The 20900-nt window shown below is 43.1% G+C and overlaps 1 protein-coding gene across 1 annotated transcript in view; it reads right to left on the bottom strand.

The window, feature by feature from the left end:
- Positions 1-14476, bottom strand: part of EFNA2 (ephrin A2) — a 358850-nt gene extending 344374 nt beyond the window's left edge. Inside the window, exon 1 of the mRNA XM_077270964.1 lies at positions 13757-14476. Coding sequence (XP_077127079.1) covers positions 13757-13875 — 119 coding nt within the window. The 5' untranslated portion in view covers positions 13876-14476. The remainder of the gene's footprint in view (positions 1-13756) is intronic.
- Positions 14477-20900: the final 6424 nt, after the last annotated feature.

Raw genomic sequence — 20900 nt, 5'->3', positions numbered from 1 at the left:
CCCCATAATAGTTATTAATTTACACTCCCCACATGTTTACTTCATATTGGCATCATTTTGAAAATGAAACCTTATTGTTTTACGACGTAATAGGGCTTATAGTTTTATGCGCAATTTTTCACATTTACAGCAAAACCCACTTTTCAAAGGACCAAGTCACTTCTGAAGTCACTTTAAGGGGCTTACATAACAGAAACCACCCATAAATTACCCCATTTTGCAAACTACACCCCTCAAGCTGTTCAAAACTCATTTTTAAAAACTGTTAACCCTTTAGGTGTTCCACAGGAATTTTAGCATGAGCCAAGAACCAAATATGACGATATCGGTACCACCCGGAGTGACTAGATGTAGTATTTGTAACAAAATTTAATCCAAGTTATGTAAATACACACTGAACATGTCATGTGCATATATATATATATATATATATATATATATATATATATATATATATATATATATATAATATATATATATATATATATATATATATATATATATATATATATATGTTACTCCATAATATCTTCAACATCGGACTCTGAATCTGACTGTTGTTCTACTGGCTCGTCTTCAGTACCCTTGTTCTGGCATGTCTGTAATCTGCACATGTCTGTGCACTTCAGGCCATTGCTGAGGCAAGTACACTGAGGAAGTTCACATGACCGCACACACTTGCAGGACAGTAGCTGTATAATAGCTTCTGGTGCTGGTGCCCCTTGCATCCACTTGACAACAAGCTTTCCGTCGTTATCTATCATCCAACCGCAGTCTGTTGGGTTTGCAACCCATGGCTGGCTCTGCAGACTTCTCCTCCAGATCGCAGCCTGGTAGTTTGCACGCAGTGCATGCATGAAAAGGCAGTCCTGGCAAGGAGGGAGTTGACTTGACTCTACCACTCCACGTCTGGCACAGAACAGCTGATAACGGAGCCTGTTTACCTCAGTTGTTTGGGTAGTTGGCAGGTACATGTGGCAGGTGATTTCCTGTAACTTCTCAAAAAGTTCGGTAGACACTTCCCATGAACGACCAACTTCCTGAAAGGCATCCTGGTATGTCTTGTTCATCTTCAACTGCTTGAGTGTCGTCATCTTCCCACGGCCAGCGAATGCACTGACGGTGTCACAGCCTGTAAATGCATGCATACCAATCAATGAATCACATACGCTGCCTCCCAATGTTCGGCTCAGAGTGGTGATATCCAGGAATCTTGTCCGGTTCTGTGTACCGCATTTCTGGAACAGGTGGGATGGGATTTTGTGGCACATGCCCAGACACAGGACCATGACATCAGTATCCTCCGAAGTGATGATGACCGACTTGTAACCAGATTCTGCTGCATGAAGAGCATGGAGAAGGAGGCGTGTGTCTGCTTCTTCTTGATTTGACTTAAGGTCAGCAGCCTCTTCCCACTGTTCTTTGGTGATCTTAAAGCAGAGCTGCTCACATGTGACATACAGCTCCTTCTCCTCAAGCTTCTCCCTGTGGTGTTTCGCCTTCCATTCTTCTACCAGAAACTTTATGAGACTTGCCTTGTTGGAGGAACTACTTAGAAGCTTTTTCCACTGCTGGATGTTGTGCCCATGTTGAATGTTCTTGAAATGGATCCCTGTGCCTTCATATCTGTTGACTCTTTCTGTATCTTTGATGGATGTCTCCTTGTAGACGTCAAAGACAATATCAATGCGCTTGCTCTTAGCACCCTCATGGATAGCGCGACTCATTGCTGTGCCTGCTAGCTGGCCAAATGTTGCATTGTTTCCCTTCAGTTTCTGAACCAGGCTCATCCCATCAATGATGGTTGCAGAGGGCTCGGGGATCACTTCTGCAGGACGAGCATTCCTCTCCAACTCCCTTGCGAGGGCAGCCTTGTTGGTCTTGCGGATAGACCCATCACCATTGGCAAGTGCCCATGGCAATGGACCCAGGGGATGAGTCAAGACATCACTCATTTGTAGCTTTCTGTTCTCAGCTACAAGTATCATCTGGCCAAATAGGTTTCTGTCAGCCTTCAAAATTACCTCCTTGCCAAGACCTTGTCTGCGTGTCTTCATTTGGATGTTAGAGAACGTTTTAAGTTTGTTCTTCGTCATCTTGTCATGAAACAATGTAGTTGGCTTATCGGTACCCAAACGCTCATCCTTGAATGTTTGATATGCATCCTCTCCTATACTGTATGCCCCTTGAAGGTCTTTGGCTACATCTGGTGGTGCTACAGTCGCTGTTGACAAACTGATAAGTTCACCATTATGCTCTTTGTTGAAGGGGTTCACCCAACCTGTCTCCAGCAGTTGAACGAAAGATTGGACATCGGCTTCATCTCTTCTAATCCTAGACACCTGTAGGTCTGAATGGCTGAAGTCAGTATATTGTTGGCCTACCAGGGCCCTCAGCTGCCTCAAGTACATACTGCGGTACTCTGATGTCAGGTAGAACCTGGAAACAGCTCCAACTTTGAGGCTGAAGCCTTTTGTGCCCCCTGGTGTCTGGGTGTCTTTGTTGATTGTCTCTTCAATGGTCTGGTCCACAGGAATTCGTCCAAAAGGATTCTTGCTACCGATCTGGACCGAAAAGCCACCTTGCATGAAGTATTCATGGACCTCTGGGTGTTCTATGGGCAGCCGAGACATTGTGGCATAGTAATAGGTTAGGTATCGGGCATAGTTGACCTTGTCATAGGCAAAACACCATGGTATCATCTGTCGGATTGCTCCTAGGTGAAGCATCCAGTTGCCTTCTCTTGAAGCTCGAACCAGGGCCAGCATGGTCTCGACCATGTCCAAGTATGACATCCAGAATGCTGAGAGTTGTTCATTTCTGAGGGTCTCAAGATAAACTTGAAAGAGCTTCAGGGTAAGTGTGCAAGATTCATTATCCAAGAGCTTTTCGAAGGATCCCTGCGACACACTGATGCGAAAGTTTGTGATGTTCTTCAGTGTTTCATCCAGATGGTGAAGGTCCCTTGCATGGTTTTCTTCTAGCCATGGAAGGAAGTTTTTCCATGCAAGCCTCATAAGTGCTTCATAGACCAGCTTGTGTAGTCTCACTGCTCTGTTGTACCTCCGGCCGTCCATCACTCCAGACACTGATCCTTCAGCGATTACACCGGATTCAACACACAGATCTCTAAGGCCTGCATCCTGAAATAGGTGTCAGCCTCTACAGAGGGAGATAGGAGCTCTGCAGAGAAGACCGGAGAGTCCTGTTCAGCACAGAACGTGTATGTGTCAGTGTGTGTGCGTGTGTTGGGGCACCTCAGGGTGTCTTCAAATGTGACATAGCCCCCTAGATTTCTTCCAGTAAAATTTGCACTCCAAAAGTCATTTGGCGCTCCTTCCCTTCCGAGGCCTGCCGTTCCCCAATACTGCAGTGTACGACAACATATCGGGTGTTGTTGTGTTCGGGAGAGATTGGTGAACAAATAGTGGGGTGCATTTTTTGCTGGTACACCTCTTAAAAATAAAAAAATGAGCCTAAAATGACACCTTCATGTAAAAAATGCACTTTTTCCATTTTCTCAACCAAGTGTTTCCAACTACTGTGAAACACTGGTTGGGTCAAAGTGGTCACTATACCCCCTAAAAGATTCCTTGGGGGTGTAGTTTCCAAAATAGGGTCACTTTTTGGGGTTTCCACTGTGGGGGTACCTCAGGCAGCCTTCAAATGTGACATGGCCCCCTAGATTTCTTCCAGTGAATCCGCCACCCAAAAACCACATAGCGCTCCTTCCGTGTTGAGCTGTGCTGTGTGCCCATACTTTAGTTTACGAGTACATGTGGGGTGTTTCTATAAACTGCAGAATTAGGGTAACCAAGTTTGGGTTTGCCGTTAACCCTTGCTAGGTTGCAGGTAAAATTGGATTACAATGTAATATCTGGAAAAAAAATGAAATTTTGAAATTTCGCCTTCATTCTGCTAAAATTCCTGTGGAACACCTAAAGGGTTAACAGTTTTTAAAAATGAGTTTTGAACAGCTTGAGGGGTGTAGTTTGCAAAATGGGGTAATTTATGGGTGGTTTCTGTTATGTAAGCCCCTTAAAGTGACTTCAGAAGTGACTTGGTCCTTTGAAAAGTGGGTTTTGCTGTAAATGTGAAAAATTGCGCATAAAACTATAAGCCCTATTACGTCGTAAAACAATAAGGTTTCATTTTCAAAATGATGCCAATATGAAGTAAACATGTGGGGAGTGTAAATTAATAACTATTATGGGGGGTATCAGTATTTTTGTAAAAAGCAGAGAATTTCAAAGTTAAAAAATTGCCGATTTTTCCAAAATTTCCGAATATTTAGCATTTTTTTATATAGAAAGGTAAAATATATTGACTCCCATTTAGCACTGACGTGAAGTACAATATGTCACGAGAAAACAATCTCAGAATGGCTTGGATAGGTGAAAGCGTTCCAAAGTTATTAGCCCATGAAGTGGCACAGGTCAGATTGGCTTAGGCACTTGGGTACAAATAGGCCTAGGGCTGAAGGGGTTAATAAGCTACGTATATGTAAGGGCTATCATATCAAAAAATAAACTACAGACATGCATCTACCTAAAAATACCAAAGAAAATTAGTCACTCCGGGTGGTACCGATATCTGGCCCGGCTCATGGACTAAGATAGGCAAAGTCGATTATGATTTACCATAGGCATGGGGTAGCACACTGTTAAGGAATATGTTAATGATAATGATGATGATCTACTTTGCCATATGGATGAAGAAAATAACATATTTTCATGATAATTCGCCTTCAAAGTATTTATTTCCCAAATATCTTAATAAGTCATACAATGTTTGCAATGTATCTCTCTTTAACCCGATATATCATTTTCTGAATATAGTGCCACAACATGAATGTTTGCGTTTTAGTTGTTGCCTGTATTAGGTGTGTATTCCAATATTAGTAGTGTTAAAGCTGTGCAATAAACTCTAGCCTTGTTCTTCACAATACATGTGGGGATGGGGCCTACATATGTGGAAAGTCATTTTTACACAGAGTAACAGAAACAAGCGATTTTTAAGCGACTAACAAAAGATTTCCAAGCGATTTTCGTATCATTTTGTAGAACGAGAAACTAACTACTAGCATTTGAAAAAAGGAATCACTAGTGAGTCCTATTACTAGATCAAAAAGCCCAAGTACAGCCCAAATATTAGAAGAGAAATCAATGTGACTGTGAGCACAAAAATGAATGCAAAATGGTTGACAATAAGATGAATCCAATGATCAAAAATGTTCAGTAACGAGAAATTCAAGAATACATATCAGATTAAACTATCTAGAAATCAGATAATGTCGGAGACCATGATAGCATGGTCAATGGAAATGAAAGTATCGTTGTTGATGAGCAAAATTTCAATTATTATTGTGCTAAAATAAACATGAAGCAAGCACATTACACTGGATTGCACTGTGGGTAAGACCACTCACCTGGTGCCCAATGCACATGTTTAGGAGCAGAATGTACATACTATAATTACTGCTATCTGCTGATAATATAGCTTACCCCTGAGTCAGTGGTCTATAAGTCATGGATTAAGAATAAAAAGGAACTGAAAAGTTTTATTATACAAAAAATTCTGAGTAACGTCCACTTTCAACCTAATGGTAAACTTACCCGAAGCCTTGCCCAACACTGAGGATAGAAAAGTCGCTGTGCACCTTTAGCAGCGTAAAGGGCTTTATGAGAGCCTGTAAAATGTAGCCACAGGGAAAGAATGGAATAAAATGACCAAATAACCTATACTCACTCGATAAGTAATCCGCCACACCAGCGCCACTGCTCCAGTGCTCCACATCGCTCATCCCGTTTGTCCACATCCAAGACCACTTCCTCCCTTAGGCCAAATTTACAAGCTCTCAGAAAAACCCTTTCAACAGACAACATTTACAGATATATACGAAGACAACAATCATCATTCCTATCTTCCAAACCACTATCCACTTTTGCTTTGCATTATATACTATTATATACATACGTTGCATGCAGTAAATACAATACTGGTGCGAAATAATAAAATGGTAAATCTAAATATATAGGGAGAATGCATAGAAACGGTGGGGCCTCAAGAAAAATGTTAACAATATATCCATGACTTATAAGTCCAAAAAACCTTGATAGCCATGTCTTCTCTAAGTTCTACAATAAATGATAAATAAGATAAAAGGCAACAGACGTTTCTTGGGTTATATGTCATGTACAAGGCAAATTATTACACCAGCTTTATATACAGGATCATTTCAAAGGTGAAATCCTTCAGGTAGTGTCAGGGAAAGCATGGAGATATTTGTACCTACAACAGACTATGGTTGAAGGCCATCAAAATACCATTGGACCAAGTACGACAGATCCTACTAGGAAAGTAATTTGTGCTTTGCATGTGACAGAGCTAAAAAGTGATTTTAACACTAGTAAATAGTAATGTATGGCCCTCCAAAGATCCGAGGAGGTGTCCGAGTAGGGTTCTAATAAAATCATGTAAAACTCGGCTCTCATAAGGACTTTGCAGAAAAGAAGAATTATATTTTTTTAACATTTCGGTCAAACACCCGGACTTTCATCAGAAAGTAGCGGATTCTGTAAATAATGGCGATAAGAAATTGCTAGTAGCAATTATTCTGAATTACTGGATGGTGAATAAAATTCTTCTTTTCTACAAAGTCCTTCTGAGTGCTGAGTTATACATCATTTTATTACTTGCGGTTTTCACAATTATAAAACTGGACTAAAGCTGCAAAATATACTAATCATAACCATATATCCACACATGGTCACGCCTGAAGGGCTTAATAGTAGAAGAACCATATATGTAACAGATCATGGATGCACATCCCACCCTGTTTTCTACAAGATCTAATGAGTTAAATCACTTTGACCATAGACATGGCTCCACATGCGAAGAGGAAGAAACCCCCACGTAAAATTAACCAAACTATCATTATCTACCACTATCCTAACGTTTCCTATCAACGCCTGCCTTCCACTGCAGAGGACTTCGCAGGGCCCAGCAAGTGTTCTTCAAATGTCCCAGCTATGTATGTGCATCAGGACCCTGGCATTTTTTGTAAGATATTAGGTCATTTGAATAGGTTCTCCAATCAGGCTGAAAATAGCAAACCTCTCCACAGAGTCTACACCTAGTGAATGAAGCTTTTAGACCTACAACTGTGCAGCTTCCAAAATGTCTACGGATATTTTCAATGACCACAATTTACAAAGATGTTCAGATGAGAACAAACACAGAACATGGCCCAAGACAACCTGATGAACTTGGGCAAAACACCGAACATCTAAGAATGTTCCAGAGGTGTGAATTTTACATTTAGATGTATGGATGGAGTATTTAGGCGAGAACTGATAGCAATCTGAATCTATGATGGATAAAAGTGTTTTTTGTGGGCGTAATATAACAAGATGTACGGTAACACTGATAAAATATCTCATGATGAACTACAGCAGCATTTATGGGCAGGCCGTATAAAAGTATATCTGTAATGGTGTTGATGAACCAAGAATAAAGTCATTTCCACAAGTCACATACGATGCAACGTTTACAGGCCACCGGATAACTGTACCTGAGACCAGCCAGCTAAGGTACTCTCTCTCTGTGATACATATAAGTGGAGATCTGCATAAGCACCTTATAAACTGTAATCAATGAGCTCCATGTGAGATGAAGGTTGTTTCAAGCTAGCCACAGACATGTGTTAGCACGTGGGCAAAAGATCTTTGGAGAAGTCTACGAAAGCAAACAAAAATCCATTCTGGTGGAATGATTGTCCCCAAACATCCGAAGTTTGCAGGAAGGCTCTGTCAAACAATGTCACCTCCCATCAAGAATCAAATTTCTCCATACTTTTTTTTAAGCATTGATAACATTGCTTGACTACCCTATAGGGTAATTCTTATGAAAAGTACCCGGGATAATGAGGTCACTACAAAAAAAAACCTAAATATGAATATGTGAAATTATTAAAAGCTGTTGGTTGTCTCTTGCATGTTACATGATAATGGTAAATCACATTCATAGTAATGTACCACTTTCCTATTAGTTCTACAAGCACAGTATAAAAAACACAAAATAATATATAGGTGCTTTTCTTATTTTTTATCTGTCTTTAGTTTTTACATATGTAGACATATACAATTTATAGCGTCTGTCTTAATTTATTTCTTTTTTATTATTTTTAGGATTATTTTTGTAATGATTGGATGGTGATTAATCAACTTATATGTATTTAAGAGTGCCAAAAAAAGAGAATACAGGAAATAATATAGAGGGAGTGCAGAATATATAGCTTGTTTTCAAAAGGATATTTTCTAAGATTGCACAATTTAAAAAAAATATTTAATGATCAAGAAAACGGAGTTAAATGTTATCACCAAGAGGACAAAATACTGTATAATTGTGGTAAATTGTGCATATACGTGATACAAGGGCACAAGGAGAGTGCAAGTACAAATAAATGTGCAAAAAAACAGAGTGAAATGTTGTATAAATCAATATATGTATAGATTTGTATATATATGTAATATATATATATATATATATATATATATATGCATAAACACACACACATATATATATATATATATATATATATATATATATATATATATATATATATATATGTGTGTGTGTGTGTGTGTGTATGTGCGTGTGTGTGTGGGCATATGGCAGCCTCTGTGTGATGTTATCTAATTTATGTAAAATTTTCTAAATAATCTCTTAATAAAATATTAAGAGATCTATGGACGCAGAATACTGATCTAATTACTGAATTAACTTTTTCTTTTTTTTTTTTTTTTTAAACATCAGATTTTTACAAAAATCTACTGTATCATATTACGTTATATCTCATAGTAGTTTATTAAACAATTTTCTATATTCTCCAGTGAATATCATCATTGTACTGAAAGGCTACAGAAAAAAAAAACATAGTTTAGGATGAAATGTTCACTTTTTTGTTTGATTTATTGGATTTTTTTCCTGAAAACTTGTCCGGAACACTCTGAGTAAGTAAGCAGTGCTATTTTTACAGATCGCTATCAGTGTGTTAAATTATGTGAGGTGCTTAATCCTCTCAGACTGTTCTTTTTCATTTAATAACTCAAGCACTTGGAGAGAAGCCGGCCAGGTCTGGAAATGCTGAGCTACAAAAAAAAAAAAAAATGTTTATTCGCGCCAGACTTGGGATCCTTTAAGAATTTTAACATATGTTGAGCATTTAACTGAACAAAAGAAAATATCTTAGGCCAAGCGTACAGAAAACCCAAACGGGGGAAATGGGACTAAGATCTGGAGTAATGCATCTAATAAAATCCATATGTTAGAAAGCAGCGGAGCAAGGGAACTGCCAAGGACAAAGAAGCATAGCCCACAGGCTGTCAGCCGGAACGTCGAGGTGTCCCAACCTGAGCCCACCTATCTGGTCTAGCCTTTCCATGGTATACCAGGCTTTCCAGAACATGCCTAGACAATCGCACATCAGCAATAAGTTTTACAAAGTTCATCTCACAACTGGAGTTCTGCCGTCATGAGGAGCTTTAGAACCTAGATTTCCTTCTTAGATTCTGAGTGTCAAAAAAAATAGCACAAAATCAACATAATATTTTAGAAGCCTACTTATTTTTTATTATAACTCATCTATTATGAAAATGTGAAAATTGAAAAAAAAAAATGGCCAATGACCATTTGACATTAACTCTTTCGTCTTCGTATCGAAGTGCACGAAGACATTCCCCAAACATAAGAAGGCTGCTACGTCCGACCAGCACAAGGATCTGATGCCTAGCCTCAACGGACTTTTTCATGTCCAAAACAAGAAATTTCACAACCGGATGAGTCTGTCACATATTTTTCGGAAAGATTTTAGACTAGGTTTGTGGTCTCTGTGTGTGCATTGAGCTCCTCTCTCTATTCCTATGCTTTTAAGGCAGTGGTGGGATAGATGACAGGACTGCTTCTTCCTCCCGAAAAAATTTATTTTAGATTAGGTGCCACAACATTTAACTGATGTCAGGTCTGGGCACAGAGCGATAACACCTCTGCAAATATTGCCCAAAAGACTTAGTGGGGGAATGCTGCAGACGGCATATTCCTAGAAGTACTCCATGTTTCTGAAATTGACATTTGACATCATTTTTAGGAACCCTACTAAACAACTGGCAGCTCCTGTTTGATGAGTCAGTGTAAGGATATGTTATTTAACTCCTAACATTATTAATAATACGAGATGTAATATTAAATAACGGTAGATTATGGAATCATTTTGAAGTAGTAAGATCACAAAATGTGATATCAACCCAGATTAAAGTACAAAAGGCAACATACGCTCCACCTAGGTGAGGATACAGGGCACATGCCAACTTACTACACACAATACACGCTGGAAAATCAATCTATAGGCCTAGACACCAACAGAGTGTATGCAAATATATGAAATGAAAATATATGGATTTTTTACATATATTAATCATAGCTTGCATCAAAAGAGAGTAACAGGTTGCATTACGAAATATTACCATAACTTACCACGTGGGAAATACAAACAAGAATGTGCCAAATCTATACAATCGTGGCACTGGTTACTTATGATGGGTGACAATTAATCATAGGCCAAGGTTTACCGTGCTACTATGTGACATACAGGCACCATGCCCACTGTGATCTATACACATGCCTCCGATTGTAATGTGCTCAACTATTGACTCATTGACCGGATCTCTGGTGTCCATGCCAACAGCAAAAACACATGTTACTGGTGTGTCCACTGTGTTTCTACAGTAATAAGAAAGGAAAGTGGACGATGAGCCCAAATAGGCGCCCACGTGAATACACATAATCAGTGACCAACATTGAGGATTAGGATTATTTTACATCACTGTCATGCTCGCTCATGCTGAACACAACAAATGCATTCTTACATTCCAATGTAGAATGAATGGATTCCTTCAAGACCCAAAAAGAGGACATTTGGAGGAAATGTTATTAATAAGGCCACCGAGAGTCAATATTCATATGAGGGCACTAATCATTGAACTGTGCATATTAAGTGTCACGCAAACATGCCATAGAACCAGGAACACACCCATACATGTATATATTGTACATACACAATCCACACTATAGTACATACAATGATCATGCCAACCCATATTACTGGTGGTGCCAGGAATTCTGCACTGATCATATAGCAGCTTACTATAGTATATGATCAGAGCAAGGCACTACTATGTCAGAGGCACTGTTATATGAGGTACATCAATAATACATACAGAACAGCGAGACTGGGATTACACCAAACATGCAATGTTATGCTATATACTATGCTGAAGTGCAAACTAATGGAGATTAGTCCAGTACAATAAATCCAATGCATGCTGATCATAGAGGTAACCGGTAACCTTGTTACATGCGAAGTACAGATATAAAATATATATTTAAAGTGTGATAACTGAGACATTTTACTTACCTATGGAAAGTAAGTCACCTTAAATGATAGCAAACAAACTAAACTTTGTAAAAAGTATGTAACAAAAAGTATGAGTGTGACTCAGAGGCTACCACACACACACAGACACACACAGACACAACATACACACAGACACGCACACACTGACACACACACACAGACACAACATACACACAGACATGCACACACACAGATGCACACACAGACACAACATACACACACAGACGCAACATGCACACAGACACGCACACACTGACACGCACACACAGATGCACACATGCACACACAGGCAGACACACAAAGACACACAGACACGCACACATGCACACATACAGACATACACACAAAGACACACACATGGACACACACAGACACACACTCGCAGACACAAAACACACAGACACACACACACTGACACGCATGCACAGACACACACACAGAGACACGCACACACACATACACGCACACACAGATGCACACAGACACACACACAGACATGCACACACACACAGACACGCACAAACACACACAAACTCGCGCACACACAAACTCACACACAGACACTCACAAATGGACACACACAGACACACACAGACTCACAACATGCCCCAATTCACACACTAAGACCTATCGCAAACACACAATGGCTAGCTTCATTAGGATAGATACACATATATACTGACCATGAATACAAAATACACTCTCTAGTAGCGTATAATTTATCTTTCATGTTCCAGTAACCCATTAGCCCATTAATGTGGAAGTTTGTGTTACACTAAAGCCACGTGTTGCTAATGCCATTATACATGCCCAAATAGACTTGTTGGCAACTTGCACAAGTTGGTACCTGCTATTTGGGCACATGCAATACAATACACTTTATACTTGCCAGCCCGTTCTCCATAATATGTATCCATCATGCCATCCAATTACACATAGAATACAATATGTATGCCAGCCTATACTACAAAATAAGCATGTGGCATGCCAAGCAATACTACATAATATGTACTCAGCATGCCAACCAATTGAACATAATACGCATTGTGCTTGCCAACCAATACAACGTAGTACGCACTATGCATGCTAACCAGTAACAAAAAACTGTGCACTGGCATACCAGCTTCCCACACACAGAACCACGTCTGGTGGCGGATACTTTCTTGGGAGCCCATTTGTGATTCTGAGATGCAGATAATGACTCTGGGCATTAGGGAAAGATGCCAGGTCCCTGGAGTTTCCTTCTGGAGAAGCCCAAGTACTGCACATACTGAACATGCACAGGGCCGGCTTGTAGCTGAGACACTGGGGTACATAGATTGATATAGACAGCACTAAAATAAAAACAGAAAGCTTAGCAAAGGTCCATAGTGTGAACTGCGTCCTAGCAACATGTGCCCCTATGAGCGACGATAGTAACCGCGAGCTAGCCAGAGGAAGGTTACGTTATTAGGGAGACCCCATCACAAAGGAAACCCTACATGGCTGCCCTGCTGTTGCTATGTGTGTGCTGAGGGAAGGATTCTGCCTATTAAGCCTTGCTGTGGGTGACATGGAGCGGCTAACAGAAAGTTTCCCAGTGTCCCAGAAGATGGGAAACATCTGTCCACACATGGGAGATGGGACGCTTTCTTCTTCAGATTTCTCTTACACTTTTCATGCAACGTTCATGGTCCTGTTGTTAAACGCTACATGCCATTATTCACACACGGCCGTAGAGTTTACGTATCACTGCGCCTATGGCAGAAGATGGCTCAAATCTAAAATTGTGGCTCATTTGCAATGTTTTCTCCAGCGCCCACAGCTCCAATAGTCTCCTTTGTTTCCGGAAAGGGGGCGTGGCCTGAAAGTCGGAATATTAATACAAATGTATCATAACGTCCTGGCAATTATTGGCAGGGATTTGTATGATTGGCTGGATTTCGCTCCAGTTGGGGCCAAGCTATAAAATGAAGTAAACCGTTTTAATGAAGTCATGATTAGATCTGGCTAGAGCGAATGTAGCGCTATTCCCTCACGGTGGGATGTAATAAGGACCTGTACGGGACATTCTGTGGTGTTGCCTATGAGGTGCTCGCCCCATAGCTTCTCACACAGAAGTCTCTAGCTAGACTCCATTCATAGTGAGGTACTTACCAGAAAACTCCAGCTGCATTACCGCAATCTACGACGACACCATGTATCTCTGCATATTGGCCGCCCTGCTACAATATATCATGAGAGAAAGTTTCTACACCTCACCTCATGCTATCATAGCCCACCACAATGGCAGCTGCATCTTACCTGGGGTTACTCTTGTTCCAGTAGACTGCATACCGGTCTGATATCACTTTGCTGGGGTCATCTGTCCAGACACAGACCCAAATCAGGGCCCCCAGCAGCAGTGGGACCAGGGGCCCCATACTCGGGGTCCAAGTTTCTTGCTGCACTCACAGCGGACTCCGCGCTGCCATGTCCGGACACTATCCAGGAGAAGGGTTCTAGAATATGGATAGAGCTCAGTACCACGGTTCTAAGAAGCTCGTCACTTTGTCACTTTCTGCCAGCTCTCAGCTCCATGCCATGGGGGATCTGCCTGGTACCCCAATTGTGGATCTGGCTCTCTTCCTCGCAGGGAGACGGTGGCTTTCACTCAGGCCAGGGGCAAGGAGCAGGCTCCAGCTCAGCTCAGGGTCACTCTCCGCTTTCATGGTCTAGAGCACAGGAGATGACAACTCCTGAGCTCGGGATCAGGGACCAGTCAGGACATCCTGCAGGCTGAGGGGAAAGAAGAAACAGATCCTGAGGCACAGTCCACACAACAGGTATGAAGAACAATGCTGAGCCCAAACTAGCACACACTGCTATACAGAGGACTCTGCAGATCCCAAGCCCCACTACTGCAAGTGCCAAATCCCTGTCTCCTCACTCCATCCAGCACACATCTCCCCTTCCTCCCTCCCTGTGCCTACTCCCAGCCAGCCCTCTGCTCTCCTCCCTTAAGCTGCATCACAGGGTGTGAGTAAAAAGCAGAACAAGAGCCATTCTGGGAGATAGGTCCTAAGAGCGCCCTCTGCTGGCACTTTTACTAAATGTACTCACAGGTAGAGCTCTGCTCAATCTGTGTAATGTCAAAAAATGGCCTTGCTTTTTCTTTACAAGTTATAATTTCATTTTCACTCCGTCACACTCATTTATGCCTGTGTGTCTTCCTTTGGACACCATTCTACAGTTTAGATATAGAATTGCTGAACATGAAAGTTATATATTGCTTTAAGTTGCAGCCAGTATTATAGTCAATTCTGCATTCTTTGCTCTGCAGGGTTGAAAGCTGAACTTTCTCCTCACTAATTGCTAACTCTGTGTCTGGCCTTGGTAGTGTAGTCTTTACACAAAGCGCTGAACAGTAATCTGAGGAAGGAAACCCTTAACTAGCCAACTGTACTACAAGGCCGAGTGTGCCGAACCCTGCTGGGACTTGTGGATCACAGAGATTAGTTGATCACAGGTCCTCTTTAGAACCTACGCGACCATTCACATGTTTGTGCAGGTTTATTCTTTCTATTGGTACGGAAGGGGTTAAGAGTCCTTGGTTTAAGTCTGCTGAGAGTCCATCTAGTTTTTGGCATCAGCTGCTGCTTATTTGTACACTCCTCCTTCACTATTTAAACTCAATTCTGGCTTGCTCCCATGCCAGCCATAGGTTTATCTATCCAGAGCCTTGCTTACCTGGAGTAGCTGCTGTGTACCTGGAGAAGTTGAAGAGTTCTTGGAGAAGTCGTTTGTGTTCCTTTTCTTGTGGATATCCTTTGCTATGTGTTACCCTGTCTGTCCCTTTCCCTGTGTTGTCTTATTATAGGAGTAAGACTAGTGTCTTGCTGTCCAGCTCACTATCAAGGGCTAAGACCCAGGGGCAGCCAGGTCTTAGGCACACGATGGCGCACGGGGGAAGGACCCGTCTAGTGCAATACAGGTGTCAACATAAGGTGAGTGTTGAGGGGTCACCATCTTCCCCTTCTCCCTACCATCAGCTCCCTCACCCCCTCTTTTTGCATCGCATGCCGAGCATCTCCCTGCCCTGGCGTGGCATTTTTGCTGTCCCCCATTTTTTTTGCAATATGGATGTGGTTTTGGCTCTAGCAAAACAAATGCAAACTCTGTCTCTAGAAGGGACAGATCTGCGGTGGTGAAACAGCAACAACAGACCTAAGGTCTGGTGGTCTCAGCTGTCAGCCAGACTGAACCCAAAAGTGTGGCCCTCCCAGACTGATTTCCTGGGGGATGAGGCAAGTTTGTGGTGTTCAGGGAAGCCCGCAAACTTTATTTCAGGCTGCACCCTAGTTCCTCTGGGAGTGAGACACAACGGGTAGGAATTGTTATTTTCCTACTTAAAGGGGATCCTCAATCCTGGGCCTTTTCCCTTACAGTCGACTCCCAGTCGGTTGTCCCTTTTTGGGAGGGGGAAGTGAGAGTTAGTGTCAAGGACAGGAAGTGATAGGGCCAGTGAGTGATGAGCAGTGACAAGTGGGGCTGCTAGGTACAGCGTGACCTCAGCACTTCAGGGTAGTGGATTGCCAGAGAACCCCTCCGCACGAGTGCCCTTGCCGGCCTGGGAACCTCTAGATAGACATCGGATCCCGGGGCACACTCCTTCTGCGAAGCTGCAGGAGAAATTGGACTCAAACTCTAAGAGGCAGAGAGAGATGGAATCCAGATATACTGCTGAAGAAAAGGTGAGGATCGACTAAGACTAAAGAAGATAGTAAAAGGGATGTTCTACCTGTACTGAAAACTAGGGCCGAAGTTGTGTCCAGTATCTGAGGGAAAGATGACCACCTGTTGGGCCTTATTGTCTACACCTGCCTGTAAATACTGCAAATACTGCCAATGATTAAATAAAAATGTGGCTGTTTTAATGAACCTCGTGTCTCCTGGATTGCCTGGTTCCAGAAGAGGGGTTCTTGGAATCAGAAGAGGCCTGCGGCCCTAAAGTAAGTGTGATGCACCCCACACACAGCAGTACTGGAACACATGTTGTCTGTAGGATTCCAAAGCAAGTGGGAACAGAAGCTCTCCCACGATTACCTCACTTGGGCATCTTATAGTTAGGTGGAGTGATTTCTCTTTTAACAAATACATGAATACCCATCTCTCTACTGTCTCCACAGAAACCCCACCTCTTTTTCTGTCCGGTTTTGAGGATGTATTTTCAGAAAAGGGGTGTCAGTATCTGCCTCTGCATTGTACCTTTGATTGCCCTGTTAACTTGCTCCCTGGAGCAAAACTACCTAAAACCAGGTTATACTGGCAAGCTATAAAAGATTATATTTCTGCAAGTCGTGCTAAGGAACATATCGGACTCTCCTCTTCTCCTGTTGCAGCAGGGCTTTTTGTCAAGAAAAAAGATGAGGGTCTGCATCCTTGTTTAGACTTTTGTAAGTTAAATCAGATTAGCATCCGAGACCCTTATCCCCTTCTGCTCATTACTGATTTCTTTAATCAGATTGTTTGTGTAAAATGGTTCTCTAAAGGTACCGTCACACTAAGCGACGCTGCAGCGATACAGACAACGATGCCGATCGCTGCAGCGTCGCTGTTTGGTCGCTGGAGAGCTGTCACACAGACCGCTCTCCAGCGACCAACGATGCCGAGGTCCCCGGGTAACCAGGGTAAACATCGGGTTACTAAGCGCAGGGCCGCGCTTAGTAACCCGATGTTTACCCTGGTTACCAGCGTAAAATGTAAAAAAAACAAACAGTACATACTTACATTCGCATCCCCCGGCGTCCGCTTCCTGCACTGACTGAGCGCCGGCCCTAACAGCAGAGCGGTGACGTCACCACTGTGCTGTACTTTCACTTTCACTTTACGGCGCTCAGTCAGTGTGGGAAGCGGACGCCGGGGGACGCGAAGGTGAGTATGTAGTTTGGTTTTTTTACATTTTACACTGGTAACCAGGGTAAACATCGGGTTACTAAGCGCGGCCCTGCGCTTAGTAACCCGATGTTTACCCTGGTTACCAGTGTAAAACATCGCTGGTATCGTTGCTTTTGGTGTCAAACACGACGATACACGCCGGTCTGACGACCAAATAAAGTTCTGAACTTTGTTGAACGACCAGCGATATCACAGCAGGATCCTGATCGCTGCTGCGTGTCAAACACAACGATATCGCTATCCAGGACGCTGCAACGTGACGGATCGCTAGCGATATCGTTTAGTGTGACGGTACCTTTAGTTGGACCTGAGGGGGGACCTGGACACACTTCAGCAGGCAGAGCAAACCATGCAGGTGGGAGGAAATGGTTCCCAAACTATGTTGCCTGCGGTTCACCGTGATGTGGGGGCATGTTTTTTCTGTGGGAAGACTGGACATTTTATCGGGGTCTGCCCAGCTCATGCCAAAGTAGCTACACCATCTAAAAAGCCGAATCCCCCTGGTCACATGGAGGGAGGTGACCAGGGTGTGTATATTTCCTCCATACTGTCTTCTCAGTGTACCTTACAAGCAGAAGTGGTGATTGGTGGGGTGACTGCGAATATACCGGTGCTTGTGGACATTGGAGTGGGACTCAATCTGGTGGATGCTCACTTTGCCCAGACCCATGGCCTTAGGAGTAGGAAGCTAGCAAGACCCCTAAGCGTCCAGGCCATTGACTCTGTCCCACTCAGCCAGGGGCTGACCCAAATCGTAGAAGATATACACCTGCATATAGGGACTCGTCATGAAGAGTCCCTGTCATGCTATGTCTTGGTGGGTATGCCAACTCCCATCGTTTTAGGCCTCCCTTGGTTGAAAAAACACAACCCGGTCATTGATTGGTGGTCCAGGGAAGCAGTCAGCTGGGATCAGTCATGCGAGGGCCGCTGCCCGGAAGCTACTGTCTCTGCCGCCTTTCTACAACCTACTCTTTCTCCTCCGGTGGGGGCAGCAGAGGTGCTTCCAGGGAGTAGGGGCAAGACTCAACCCTCATCACTAGTTAACCCTGAGTGTCAGAGTCCTCTTAGGAGGAGGGGTCAGGGGAGGGTGATGGTTCCCTCTGTGCATGGTGGGGGTGTGAGTGTGGTGACACAGGGGGATGCCTTTGTTGTTGGTTCTGTAAAGAGTTCACCATCTTCTGGCAAACATATGCATGGAAATAAATTTTCAGGTCTGGACATGTGTGTGAACAAGTACGTGATGGTGTCCACCAAAAACATCAGGTGGAAAGGTGCTACTGGGACCTGGAGTTCTAGGGTGATCGGGCCGTATCGGGTGTGTGCCATTCTCGGCCTGGGGACTTTCCAGCTGGAGTTACCTCCAGTAATGCACATACACAACACATTCCCCAAGTCAGCGCTCTGCAGATTTGTGGTGCCTCCAGAGCCTACGTTGTTGTCACTTCCATCAGGCTGCATTTGGAATAAACCTGAGGGTCAGGTGACTGGCGAGGTGAACTCTGGTGGATCGAGGAGTCCTCACCGTATGTACCGTATGTTGTTTTCTGGGGAGGTCAGGTGTTGCGAGTCCAGAGGCCCCTCATTGAAAGGGGGGTACTGTCACGATCCATTTTTTGGATTTGTAGCAGATCTGGTTGCATGGAGTTAAACCTATTTTCCTTTTGGCCTATTGGGGGTTAATGTCAGTTTTTCCCAGCTGACATGCTGGTGTAATTGCATTGCTGCTGGGTCAGCTGATGTGGGCGGTGACCACTCCCACCATCCTTTAAAAGGTCACCAGATGCATCAGCTGACTGTCGGTGTTAGAGCGATTTGACCAAGCTGGAGTAAGGAGCTCTCTGGGTGCAGTGGTGCTTTAGCTGAATACTTGATCTGGTGTTTATCCTGCTGTGTGGTGCTTTGCAGCAAAAAGCTAAGTGTTGTATTATTGTTACCTTGTCCCTTCGGTGTCTGTCCCTTCCCTGTGTTTCTTATCTGCAGTGGTGCAGCTAGTGCCTGTCATCCGCCAGTGCACTAGCTAGGGCAGTTATAGGTGACATTTAGGGATGAGGTATCCTGAGGTCCGCAGAGGGAAGGACCTGCATTGGGTGTTAGGTGAGATCAGGGACAGGCTCAGGTCAGAGCTCAGGTGGTGACCGTCCCTTATTCCCTATTCTCAGGGCCTTCCTCTCCCCTATTCCATCAGCGTTGTGTTGTTGTGCTGTTTGGTGACCGACCAACCTTTGGGTCGTGTCACACTGGGTGAGTCACTCAGTGACACATATCTTCAGATCTTGAAGGTGAGCTATTGAAGGCTCAGGGGGATGTTCCTGCTTCCTATCCTTCAGGGAAATTAATTGTACCACTACAATTTGCATCTAAAATCTTAGGAAAACACCATCACTCGGTTCTTGCAGGTCACCCTGGTAGCAAAGCAACTTTGGACCTCCTCTCTCATCTTTTTTGGTGGCATAGGTTGCATCAGGACGTGTTGATTTTGTGTCTACCTGCAATATTTGTGCGCGTTCTAAGACCCCGCATACTCATCCATCTGGGTCTCTCCTACCATTGGCTACTCCTGAATACACCATGGACACATTTATTTATAAATTTTATTACCTACCTTCCTTCATCCACTGGAAAGACAGTGATTTTGGTGGTGGTGGATAGGTTTAGCAATATAGGACACTTCATTGCCCTACTGACTGTCCTAAATGCCCCAACCTTGGCTCAGGAATTTATCAGTGAGATTGTGAAGCTTCATGTGGTTCCCTCCAATGTGGCCTCAGATCGTGGGACCCAGTTTGTGTCTAAATTTTGGAGGGCTTTTTGTTCTCACCTAGGGGTGCAGTTATCTTTTTCCCCGGCTTTCCATCTGCAATCTAATGGGCAGACCAAACATATAAATCAAAGAATAGAGACATACATTATGTGTTTTGTTTTTGAAAACCAGGAAGATTGGTCATGTTACTTAGCTTTGGCAGAATTTGCCCTAAATAATCGTCGCCATGAGTCTACGGGTAAGTTATCATTCTTTGGTGAATATGGTTTTCACTCTCATTTCTGGGCTTTCAGTAGGGATGAATCTTCTGGGGTTCCTGGGGAGGAACATTTTTCTTCATCTCTCTTCTGTATGTCAAGGTGTACAGAACAACTTGAAGGTGATGAGAGATGACATAAACGTATGGATGACAAAAAGCGTGTGTCAGGTCCGGACCTTTGTGTGAATGGCTATGTGTGGTTGCCAACCAAAAACATCAAGTTCCTTCCTGGAAACTGGGCCCCAGGTTCATTTAGCCATATAAGGTGGTTGCTGTCATTAATCCTGTGGCTTTTCGCCTTGAATTACCACAAGCACTTAAGATTCACAATGTTTTTCACAGATCATTGCTTAAAAATTTTGTTGCGTTATCTGATCCGTTACCTTTTGTCACCACCTTCAGTAATGGTGGACGGTAATTGAGAATATAAAGCAGCAAGAATTGTTGATTGTTGACTTGTCGTTTCATTCCTTTTGATTCCTGTGGAT

Source organism: Ranitomeya variabilis, chromosome 1 (assembly GCF_051348905.1).
Source record: "Ranitomeya variabilis isolate aRanVar5 chromosome 1, aRanVar5.hap1, whole genome shotgun sequence".
Lineage (NCBI taxonomy): Eukaryota > Metazoa > Chordata > Amphibia > Anura > Dendrobatidae > Ranitomeya > Ranitomeya variabilis.
The sequence above is the reverse complement of the archived record's forward strand: the minus strand, read 5'-3'. Positions and strand labels throughout refer to the sequence as shown.